Raw genomic sequence first — 12,581 nt, 5'->3', positions numbered from 1 at the left:
GTGGTTAATGTGAAATGTATGACAATGTTTTTTTTAAAGCCCATGTACATTTTTAAATGATGGTAAAGGGGATATTTTTTCCAGTGTCCCTTGCTAATTTTATCTTGAATTTCAATTTCTGAAGACTTTTTTTTAACATAATAATATACCTGTTTTAGAAGTTTAAAAACAATCCCCAAAGCAAATACTGAATGAATATGAATAGAAATGACCTTTTCTTAATGTCACTTGTTACTGAACTGAAAGACTTACTTTGACAGTGTGCCATACATAATTTTGTTTTTATTAAATTTTGACATAAGCTATCAGTCTATATGTCAATATGTTTTCTGCATAGATGTGTAATTGTTTTCCCTTTGTTAATCAATATCCTGTCTTACTAGGTAATTTGGGGCCTTCTGAAATTTGGCAACAGATTCATTCCTTTCATGCACAAAAGTTATTTTCTTGAATATCATACATCTTCAAAGCAGAGACTAGTAATCTTAAGATGTTAACAAAAAAAAACATTTAATCAGAAAAGCCAACAGCTGTCATTTTCTCAAAAATCTTTTCAGTTTTACTATAATTGAAAGTTATGTCATTCAACAGATTCTGTTTTCCAAATGTTCATAACATGTCAGACTTTAAAATATTGAACATTGTAAACACAGAAGGAAATTAGTTTTTGAAATTTATTTGCTAAGTGGTCAAAGAGCACAATATAATCCTATATTTAAACTGTATTTTCAACTAATAAAATTATAAAGTTGTTGGTTCGGAAGTACAGGAGATCCTTCTAATCTCTCCTACATGGTCATATAATATTTCTAAATGCCCAGTTCAGAATTAAAATGGCTCTGCAAGCCACCACTTGGCACAGGCTATGGAAACTACAGATGAGAGGACTGGATTGCACAGCTGTTAAGTGTGCTCCACTTAGTACACTCAAACAGTTCAGATAGGGCTGGGCCCAGAACTCAGAGGATTCTTTCCAGGACCTTTCCCCTCTGGGGCACCAGCCCACTTGAGAAGGTTTCAAGCTGAAGACCTGGGCAGGCCAGAGTATCCAGCCCAGAAATTTCAATTATCATTTTCATTGACTTCTAAAGGACATTTAATGATCCAGTGTTTTCCATTTTGGTAAATGCTGTGGGAACAAGGGGTCTTTCGCTACCTTATTAAGGATATCTTTTATAAAACTTCACCATCCTAGATGAACTTTTATTTAACTCTCAAAAATTAGCACCTATATAGAAAATATGTCTCTTTATAATCATTATTTAAGATATTTCAGTTCACTTCATCAGTGAATTTTGTTACCTTAATTCTGAAGTAAGTGTAAGTGAAACCTCATATAGCAGTTCTCATTGCCGATTTCAGTAAGTTGATTTAAAATAGCCTTACCAGGGACTTCCCTGGTGGTCCAGTGGTTAAGACTCTGCACTCCCAGTGCAGGAGGCACAAGGTTCGATCCCTGGCCAGGGAACGAAGATCCCGCATGCCGTGTAGTGCAGCCAGAAAAATAAATAAATAAATAAATAAAATAGCCTTACCAGTTTGGAAATTTAATCTTCCTTGAGAGAACATTGTTTTATTCTATTTGCATACACATGCTAGTGTTCTTTGTTTTGGGATCAAAATCACCTTGCTGGTTTCTTGAATATATTCATCATATGCTTCTTGTAGATACTTATCTTATTCATGTATATGTTATCTGGTCTAGTGCCTAGGACATAGGTGTCCAGTAACTAGTTCCTGAGTGAGTGAATAAATTAATTAATTTATCCTTGGAAATACTTTTAATATTATTATGCAAGTGCTCACTTATATAAAATCAATTAAGATCCGCAGCTGGATTATTATAACTTTTTTCCCCCCACACTAAATTGAACAATCTCTCATTGTTCTTGGGATTCACTGTAGCAAAATGAAAGAATGTTTTTTATGTGTGTTTGGTAATTACTACTATGCAAAAATCAATATTCATTGTGGGCATAGTGGAGTTTCTGACTGAGATATTTGCTAGAAATCCATATTGCTAGGAGTTCTAACTAACCCCAAATGCTTATAAAACAAGTTGATTAGCTGAGTTTCTGAGGCATGAGTAGCTATATCATAAAATAACACCTCAAGTTTGGCATCCATCAGTAGCCTGCTCAGAGATCAAAGCCCCGGTCCACATGAAGCCTTGAGTGCTCCCTACAGTTATCTTGGAGAATTGACAAAGCTTAGTGGGAATGTAGGGAAGATTTTAAAAAGGAAAATGAGCTAGGTCTTTTTTCGTGAAATGCAGTGACTGATGTTATCTTACTAGTTCCTCTCGCAAACCATTTGCTTAGGAAAATCTTGAAAGTACACATAAATTACTGCCTGTAATCTAGGAAGTGTTTAATAGGCTTGCAAAAAGCAGCTCCAAGAAGAAAATGTCTGAAATATTAAATTATCTTAAAGCTGTTTATGTTTTAAAAACATTGCATAAATACTGAGGAGGAGGAATATTTGCATGAGAAATTAGAGATCTGCATACCAAAAGATGCTTCCTGACTTTTGCAAATGTGAATTACTGTTTTTAAAATGTTTTCTAATGGACTGTGAGTGTAGCTCAAAAGGACTGTGCTTTCAAACGACACTGTGATAATGATGATCGATATCTCCTGTATTCAAAAAGACTCCCTGGTCAGCACTTTACTAATACTGCTGTTCTGACAATGAATACTAAAAATACAAAAAGTTTAGAATTAGTCAAGTGTATTATAGCAGAAGCACGTGGAATTTTATTATAATGCTTACTTATAACTTAGATTACTGTAGAGTGCCTTTGAACAAGGAATTTAGCTTGAATCATCATTTGCAGATCATTCACTTGATATTAAATGGTCTGAAAAGGAAGCAGTTTTATTAGGTAAAATAAGTTCTAAACTGAGCTGATAAAATAATTGATGCAGTTAACATATTCATAGATAGAATATGATTAATACAACTGTATCCTCTCAACTGAAACAAGAATGCCCATAGAATTAACTAATTTTAATGTATTTTATGCAGCTTTTTGAGCAAATGTTGTTAAAGGTCCTGCTATGCTCTTTGAGACAGATTCTCTGGTTGCAGAGAATACGCACAGCTTATTTTCACGTTTTTGGCAAGAGGGCTGGGTAATAAATTTTTTAATCAGGTTTTTTGATATATAAGTTACATACAATAAAATTCACCTTTTCATACATTTAGTTTTGACAATTGGACACAGTTGTGTAACCATGAACACAATTTGTTATTCATCTGCTGATGAACACTTGTGTTACTTCTAGTTTGGGGCTATTATGAATAAAGCTGCTATGAATATTCATATCTGTCTTCTTGTGGACATGTGTTTTCATTTCCCTTGGGTAAATACTTAAGAGTAGGATTGCTGAGTCAGATGGTAAAAAATAGTATGTTTAATTTTATAAGAAACTGCCAAAACATTTTCCAAAGTTGCTGTACTGCTTTACACTCCCACTAGCAAAGTATGAGACTTCTAATTGCTCCACATTCTCATCAGCACTTGCTATTGTCAGTCTCTTTAACATTAGCCATTGTAGTATGTTGGTGGTAGTATCTCTTTGTGATTTTAATTTGCATTTCCTTAATGATAAACGATATTAAGCATTTTTCACATATTTATTGGCCATTCACATTTCTTCTTTGATAAAGTGTATGTTCAAATATTTTGCCTGCTTTTTATTCTGTTGCTGGTCCTATATTTGTGCTACAAGAGCTCTTTATGTATTCTGCATGCAAGTCCTTTATCAGATATGTGATTTACAAATTTTTTCTCCTAATATGTAGCATGTATTTTTATTTTCTTAAGTGTCTTTTGAAAAGCAAAGGTTGTGTTTTGTTTTGTTTTTTTTTAATGAAATCCTTCTTTTAAGTTTCATGCTTTTTGTGTCCTATTGAAAAATCTTTGCCTAACCCAAGGACATAAAGATTTTTTTCCTCTGTTTTCCTCTAGAAGTTTTATAGTTTTAGGTTCTACATTTAGGCCTACGATCCATTTCTTATTAAATTTTGTACATGATGTGAGGTAAGAGTTAATAATCATTTTTGGAGGGGGTATGGATTTACAATTGTTCAACCACTGTTTGTTGAAAGACTGTTCTTTCTTTGTCCATTGAACTACCTCAGCATCTTCATCAAAAATCAACCAAATATGTATGTGTATGTATATATATATATTTATGTATGTATTATATATGTATAAAGTAATATATAATAAATATTTCTGGACTCTGTTCTGTCCATTGATCTATACGTCCACCCTTTTGACAATACCACACTTTCTTGACTATTGTAGCTTAAATAGTAAATCTATTCAGAGCAATTTCATGGCCATTATCTTATTTGAGCCTTATAACCCTCAAGCTAGAATTCCCAAAGACTGCTAGTACTATATCCATTTTATTGATGAGTAAATAGAATCACAGGTTAATTGGCCTGCCCAACTTTACACAATTATCAGTAGACCTGGCACTAAAATCCTCCCAAAACCTAGTCTATTGTTCTTTTCCTACACAACTAGGAAAAATAGTGGAGACTGGGTTTCAAATCAGTGGTACACAGTGGTAAATTTGGAGATATTTTCTAAATAACAAACTCTTACATAAAGGTGGGGGCCTCAGCAAACTACTTAAGACAGTCTTATTAAAAATTTGAGTCCTTTCTTGGTACAAAATAATAACCTCAGTATTTGACTTTGTGAATGGTACATTCAGCATTACTGCATCTGCTATTGCTCTTTACTTGGGGTTAATTGAGCTCTATTATTAATCCTAATTCAAATGCTAATTAGGTTTAATGTAGGAGGAGTCTTTCCAAGAGGGGAACTGTTTCTTGATTTTTCTCTTACTGGAATTTATTTGATTCGATTTTTGACCTTGCAGATTATTTTCTGTTGGTGATTTGCTTAAAAGGCAGCCTTTGAGTAACAGGATAATTTACTTCTGTGCTTTATATTCCTTTATGCTAAAATGTTATCTTCTTTATTGTCCCTCTAAGTTGATTGCTTTTTAAAAATTTATTGTACATCAAACATGTACAGTCCTAGGTTTGCATAGAGTAATTGTATTATTCGATGTTTTCTCCTTCAGAATGAAGAAGTCAGATTCATTGAAAATGAGCTAGAGATTCAAAAGCAAAAATATTTTAAACTTCAGACATTTGTAAGAAGCTTGATACTAGCTATAAAAGCTGACGATAAGGAACAACAGCAGGTAAGTGACAGAAGAGAATAGTAAGCTGTAATGTATCATGTTGAAAAGTAGCATGTCACACTTGGGTTCTACATATTTTTTTGTTTTTATACCTCATTCCTACTTGGCATCAAGGAAGGATTTGTTACTTTGGGACTTTTTTTAAAGCACAGCTTTATTGAGAAAAAATACTCAGATTTTGTGTGCTACTTTAGTGGAAAATCAAAATAACTGATTAACATACTTTGTTAATTCCAAGCCGCCATTAAGTAGGGAAAACATTTAAAATATTATCTACATAATTATTGACTGTATTCCCCATCTTGTTCATATCATTTCATTTAATTAGTTTTAAAGAAATTCTCAAAATGTTTGTAGAGATGGGGCTACACTAACTGGAGAGGCACATATTTTGGGACCTTTTTTGAATGAAAGAAGTGAGGCATTTGCCTCTCTTCTGGATTTCAGTTACATTCCAGCCCCTACTAGAGTTCACAGGTGTTTGAATACCTTTTATTTCATGATATGTTGCTCATCACTAAAAAAAGGTGAGATTACTTTGTGAAATTCTTTGTGACCACAGTGCAGCATTCACTTTTCCCAATTTAACCATAGTGTTTGGTTCCTCTACCCCAGCGGTCCCCAACCTTTTTGGCACCAAGGATTGGTTTCACGGAAGACAATTTTTCCACGGACCAGGTGGTGGGGGGGGGATGGTTCAGGTGGTAATGCGAGCGATGGGGAGCGATGGTGAGATGAGCGGCAGATGAAGCTTCCCTCTCGCACCCGCTGCTCACCTCCTGCTGTGTGGTCCGGTTCCTAACATGTCGAGGACCGGTACCAGTCCGCAGCCTAGGGGTTGAGGACCCCTGCTCTACCCCAAAGATGAAATGCAACATCTTTTGTTTGTCACTGTGGATTTTTGTTTACAAATTTCTCCCAAAGCACATTTTCTGTCTCATTTTTTCAGTTAAAATTTGTGAAATAATGTATTAATCTTGCTAAAAAGGAATATAGAATTATGTTAAATATTCCATTTAATGCTAAAAGATACTAAATTTGCCTCTGAGTTGTATACTACCATGTTGATTCTTTATCAGAGAAATTCAATGTAAGTAGTATGTCACACAGGTAACCATTAATTAAGCAGTCTCAGAGTTTTTTATTCAGCCGGAGTACAAACATTTATCCCTTATATTCAAGCAAGACTGCACATACACAGCCTAACCGAGTTATCTCTAGGGAAAAAGATTAGTGTCTTAGCATCCAACAATTCTCCCTTTTTTATAAGAAAAAAGTCGTTATATATTTCACAAAAGTACTGAACCACAAAATTTAAACTATAAAAGAATTTACTCATGAGGCGTAAACCAGCATGTACATTATGTGTCCAGTTTCATGAATTGTGCTCCCCCCATGCTGTACATACACAGACATCCCAAGACAGTAGTTTTCAGTTACCTTTGCCAGTTTTATTTAAGCATTTTGCTTTACTATGTGAGTTATGCATATTCCATGGCATATTGAAAATGTATTTGTTTTTTAGAACCGAAAGTACAGATTTTTAAATAAATAAGGTGGTAGTTTTTTGTTTTTTTTTTAACATCTTTATTGGAGTATAACTGCTTTACAATGGTGTGTTAGTTTCTGCTTTATAACAAAGTGAATCAGCTATACATATACATATATCCCCATATCTCTTCCCTCTTGCGTCACCCTCCCTCCTACCCTCCCTATCCCACCCCTCTAGATGATCACAAAGCACCGAGCTGATCTCCTTGTGCTATGCTGCTGCTTCCCACTAGCTATCGGTTTTACATCTAGCAGTGTATATATGTACATGCCACTTGAACATGGTCCCAAAGGAACTGTAAATTTTAATTAAATAAATGTTAAAAAGAAAAAAAAAGCAGAATTAGGTCCAACTATGGGAGTAACTTGGAGTGTGGTCCTGGTCCCAAAAGTCGTAGCATGGTTTGGAACGGTCAGCTTCTTAGCAGTTGTTTACGTCTCTTGATATCAAGGCGTGGCACACAAACTGCACTTTATTTTCTAATTCTAACCTGGCTTTATTCTTTCCCCAAAACCACTAACAAGAAAGAAAAGTACCCATGGTACATTTTATTTTTCTCTTTTTCTTGTACTTTTCCTCTGGTAAAAGGCTGATGAACTAAGATATGAACAAAACATTGGCTGGGGGGAAAGAGAGACAGTTATACAAAAATTATACTGAAAATCATGGCCTATATAATCAGCCCCCAAATAGAAACTACTGATTTTCATAGTTGAGATTGGGTATAATGGATCTCAAAATATGGTCTAAAAATATAGAAGACACCTATAGTAGTCCACAAAAGTTATCCAGGTCATCTCTTAAACTACTGATCTTTATACTATGAAATACTTAGAGGTTTATTTCTGGAAGGAATTAATTTTTATTCTGCCTAATAAAAGAGAACCATATTGTCACTGGTTTCTCATTTTAAAAGTCTGTTTTTCTATTAATCTTGATTTTGGTAAGTTGAGTGAGATGAGTGGTCCACAGAATACTTTGCTCCAATGAAGCAGTCCAGGATTTAAAAATATATGGAAATGTCTGACTGAAATATTAGATTATCCAAATATTTTTTTAATCAATAGCCATTTTAAAATAAAAATAATGTTCCCAGGACTGTGCTAAGTCATTAGTTATGGTCTTTCTTCCCTTGATAATTCACTATGTGATTCTAGCCAGGTCAATTGCCTTTCTTGAACTTCGATTTCTCCACTTTTCAAGGAGGATAAGAATGATTAACATTATGGAACTTGGCATTCACACCCTAGGGCCTAGAATAAGTATTATAGAGACTGATGATATATTTGGGAAATGCCTTAATCTCTTAGGAAGAGTGACACTAGGTCAGGCTCTGACTGATGAAGAACCTGGAGTGAAGAAAGCTCATTGTGTTCACTTTGGTCTATGAAAAAGACAGTTCTAGCAACTGACATAATCTGAAGATTTGTTCAGTGTGCCAATGTTGCAATCCAGAAAGATACTGAAAAGGAGAATTTTAAAGTGGACTTCATGCATTAGTTGTGCCTTATACTGCCTCAGATATTAAAGTTTTCCTATTTCATACTACACTTATTTTAGTCAACTACATTAAGTGCAATGAGAAAGAAATAAATAGTAGTGCTTCTTTGATTTGAAGGTCTCCCCATTAGAATTTAGAATGTCATTAACTCTGCTCATCTACTTTGACTTTCCAGTACTCTAAGCTATGTTAATTGGAACACTTTGCCCTCTTTAATGGGGCTTCTTCACACTTGCAAAGTGAAATAAATCCAGTGATGTATTTCTCATAAACTATGATCAACCAATATCAGCAAAGTCTTTGTTTCACCTAGACTGGGTTAGTGGTAAACAACTGATCTAGAAGAAAATGGCTCTGTGTCCTATGACTGCAATCTAGAAACCTTAGAGAGTATGTAGTACCTTTAGGTGACTGCTTTGTAAACAGTACTCTCAGTTTCACCAAGAAGTTCATGGACTATTTAATAGCATAAAATAAATAATAAATTTTTGTTCAGAAGGAGTTAGCCTTTCCTTTTGCAGCCTGACAGAAAGCTCTAATCTTTCCTCTTTGCTCTAAGACAAAAACTATAGGATTTATAGCTGTCACTTCTTTTAATAAAGAGAATAGGAGAGTAATGTCTTATTTCAACAGTGGATTTCATGTGTTCTCTAACATGCCCTGTTTTTCCGTTCCGTATTTGGGTAGTGGCAAGCTTACATTTGTTCCTGTTCCCTTAATCTTTGTTTACTGCTGCACCCAAAGCCCACACTACAAGTAACGTTGTCTAAAAATTGCCGAGATATGCTACATTCTTTTTGGTATTAGGAGCAGCGAATTAACCATTTAATTTGCAATTTCTGATGGTCAAATGGGCATCAGCACTACCAACCAGAAAAAACTTGATTAATTATTTATTTCTCTAGTATGAATGCATGTTCTGCAACTCCAGATGAAACAATTACACCATGGCACAGTTTAGTTCATGGCTCTTGGCTTATCCTAATTACTCCAGCAGAAAAATGAGCAGCCCTCTAGATACATCATTACACAGCCAAATTCACTGGTTCAGCAGTGTCTTGGTGAATGCTTGGCCATCTGTAGATACGGGCATGGCCTAAGAAAAGAAAAAAAATCACTTGGACTTTTAAATTGTTAAAGTTTAATCTAAAGTAGAGTAGCTGAACTTTTTCCCTAACTGCTAAGTTCTTTCTCCCACTGAAGTACAAAATAGTCTTTTGTGAAATGTGTTTTAGTCTGAAGGACACAGCATAACCAAGCAGGACTATTTTAATAAGGAATATAATTTTAAAGCCCTTTAGCAGTGATCATTGAACACTCAAAACTAGTATGAAAATCACTTATCTCAAACACTTCAAAGCATTTGGTTCAGAATAGTTGCTCATTTCTCTCCTTATTTCCCTTTTGTCCAGGGTTCCACACTATATAATCCACACTCTCAAGATCTAGTATTTTGTTACTTCCTTAATAGTATATGAAGAATTTTTCTCTTAGGTAAGATATTGTATAAGGACCTGAAAGAGAAATGATCCTTTATTTAAATCTGTAAGAATAAATCAATGTGAAAGGACCACAACTATAAAATTGGAAAAAATATGTCCACATACTAATTCAAAACAATTGATTTTTCTGACTCAGGCACTGCTGTCAGATTTACCTCCTGAATTAGAAGAGATGGATTTCAATCATGCCTCACCGGAGCCTGATGATACCTCATTCAGTGTGTCTTCTTTATCAGAGAAAAATGCCTCAGACAGTTTGTGATTGGGTGGGGGGAGGATATATGATACAGCCTTTTGGCTACCTAACAGGTATGCATTTCAACATAGTTGCATTCTGTTGCCCCGAAATTCTTCATTTGGAAAAAGATATTGTCAAACAATGTATACTGAAGGATTAACAAGATACAATGGCTGTGGTGCAAAAAGATGTATGTAAAATTTAAAAGCATTGTTTGAGAGTTTTTTCCAAACTGATGGAACTCTGGGAAAAAATGTATTTAATTTTGAGCAGTTTAGCTATGAAATGCATAATGTCTAATTTATGAAAGGTCTTTTTGGTTTTATAGAAGAATCTTAGTTTTAGTAATAGTTTTGACCAGAGACACAAAAACAAAGATATTTCAACATAGCTTATCAAGTTACTGAAGCTTGATTAGTCTTGTTTTTGTAGCCATTACATCTTCTTTCTTCCTCTCTCCTTTTCCTGTCATCCACATACACCTTTATTCAGGAAAGTGGACTGAAAATTGAAAACAAAACCTTAAAAATGTTTTAACCTGGATGAGTCTTGGGATTTATTTTTAAACCCCTATGAGAATTTGACTTAAGTTAATGATTGAAAATTGAAGTGATTACTAGTATATAATTGTAAATTATTGGTATTCTTCCATTATGTAACCCAAATATTTTTTGGGGGGGAAGCATTATGGAAAAGTAATTCATGAACATGAAGTCAAATAAATTATTAAGTGTATAGAACAAAATGTTGTAAAAGATTAATCTTAATGGGAGCTCTTCATTGCTGCAAATGACAAATATTGATAAGATTCACATTCTACTAGTAAATTTGTATAACTGAGTTAGACGAAATGTTGCACAAATATTACAAGTTTATCACCATCACCATAATATTTCTTCAGTTCTTACACTTTATGAAACAAGAAGTCAAGGTAAGCCACTGAGTTTTCTTTGCATTTTTTTTTTTAATCTAGTCACTTAGCTTTGCCACAAAATTTACCTCATTTCCATGCGAGACTTGTACAGAGTCATCAGCCAAGGATAATATCCAAAAAGAATTATACTACTTTGGTTGTAAATCACATTCCTCTGAATTTCCTGGATACTATTCTATGAGTACACTCCTAAAATGGGCATGCTACCCAGTTGTTCTATTAGTAGCTACCAGATAGCACCACACTGTAGACAATTTTTTGCAGACCTTCCCTTCCAGGGTACCAGATGGCATTACCATGACCCATAGAAGGGAAAATGCTAGTTTCTCCCTGAGCACACAATATCACATATTTGTGAGTTGGCAGTGTGGAATTGTATCACATGATTAAAATACTATCTATATCTAAAAGATTAATGAAGTAACTAGATGGCTCTTTTGGCCATCAAGCTTCTATGTCAGATATTTTTGTAATTTGTAAGTAAAATCAATTTTGATCTTGGAATTCACAGGTACCAACTTATGAATACAAAAATGCAGTCATGAATGTCTTTGACCTTTAAATGTCCCCTCCCACACACACAAATAGGTAAGGTTCATTGATAATCATTCACTTTGTCAGCTATTTGTTTGATTTAATATTACTGCCATGCTACTGTTATGGTTCTTTGTTAGCAGAAATATTTCAGTGGTTAGGTATGCTCCCTTTTAGCTGAGAGCTGTATGGTTCTTCATAAACAATTTTTAGTACTCCTTGTTGACAAGACAAATTCCATTCAGAGAAAAGAGGGCTGAGTAACAGAACCTTGGATATTAAGTTTAAATTTATCAGTCACACTAATTCCCCTATGAGATAAAGAGTCTCTATTATATACAGCAAATATAGAAACCATTTCTTGAAGTAACATGAACAAATTCCAGGCCTTCGAGTCTCTCTTAGGATCCTTTTTACTAGTTGTTGAGTTTATCTTTAAATTCTAATTTCTCCTGCTTCAATTTAAGCCCCTTATTATTGAGTTCTTGTTACTAAGTAAAGATAGGTGATTCTCTCCTACATCTTTCAACTCTATGGATTACGCTTGTCACACTTCAGCAATTAGTCAATAAATCAAAAAATATTCATTGAACTCCTGCAATAGGGATATTGGATTTCTACTCCCCAGCAAGCCATAAACTTCAAAATAAATTATTTCTTTTCACTTTTTCAGGGATATAAATAAAATTATTTAAGTAGAAATTTTAATAGACTTAAGGATTTTACTAGGTATGGCATAGATGATTCCCTTGTCCCTGTTTAAAGTTCCATTAAAATAGAAACTGCATAAATCATAACAGTACACTTAGGAATCCTTTTGTCTTGACATTTGTGTTTCAGCCCTAAAATTATTTCTTTTACTATCATTGAATGTAAAACATTTCTAAAACAAAATACAGTTTTTCTGTAGCAGGAACCAAAGGAAATAGATGTATCCAGAAAAAAAGATCAAAATTGGCAGAATGAAATTATACACCATAGATTTTGAAAATGATGCCAAGGTCAAGTATTAAAAATCTACTTTGAAGAAAATATATTTTCACATGTATAGATTGGAATTGATTTTGAGACATTTTAGAGCAGGAAAAT

At 34.1% G+C, this 12,581-nt stretch overlaps 1 protein-coding gene across 1 annotated transcript in view; it reads left to right on the top strand.

Annotated features, from left to right (window-relative positions):
* The window catches only part of HDX (highly divergent homeobox), a 158,971-nt gene extending 148,923 nt beyond the window's left edge, over positions 1-10,048 (top strand). The window contains exons 9-10 of the mRNA XM_061178991.1: positions 5,109-5,231; positions 9,923-10,048. Coding sequence (XP_061034974.1) covers positions 5,109-5,231; positions 9,923-10,048 — 249 coding nt within the window. The remainder of the gene's footprint in view (positions 1-5,108; positions 5,232-9,922) is intronic.
* Positions 10,049-12,581: the final 2,533 nt, after the last annotated feature.

The sequence above is a fragment of the Eubalaena glacialis genome, chromosome X (genome assembly GCF_028564815.1).
Source record: "Eubalaena glacialis isolate mEubGla1 chromosome X, mEubGla1.1.hap2.+ XY, whole genome shotgun sequence".
In the NCBI taxonomy this organism is placed as follows: domain Eukaryota; kingdom Metazoa; phylum Chordata; class Mammalia; order Artiodactyla; family Balaenidae; genus Eubalaena; species Eubalaena glacialis.
This window is presented reverse-complemented; position numbering and strand designations above follow the sequence as displayed.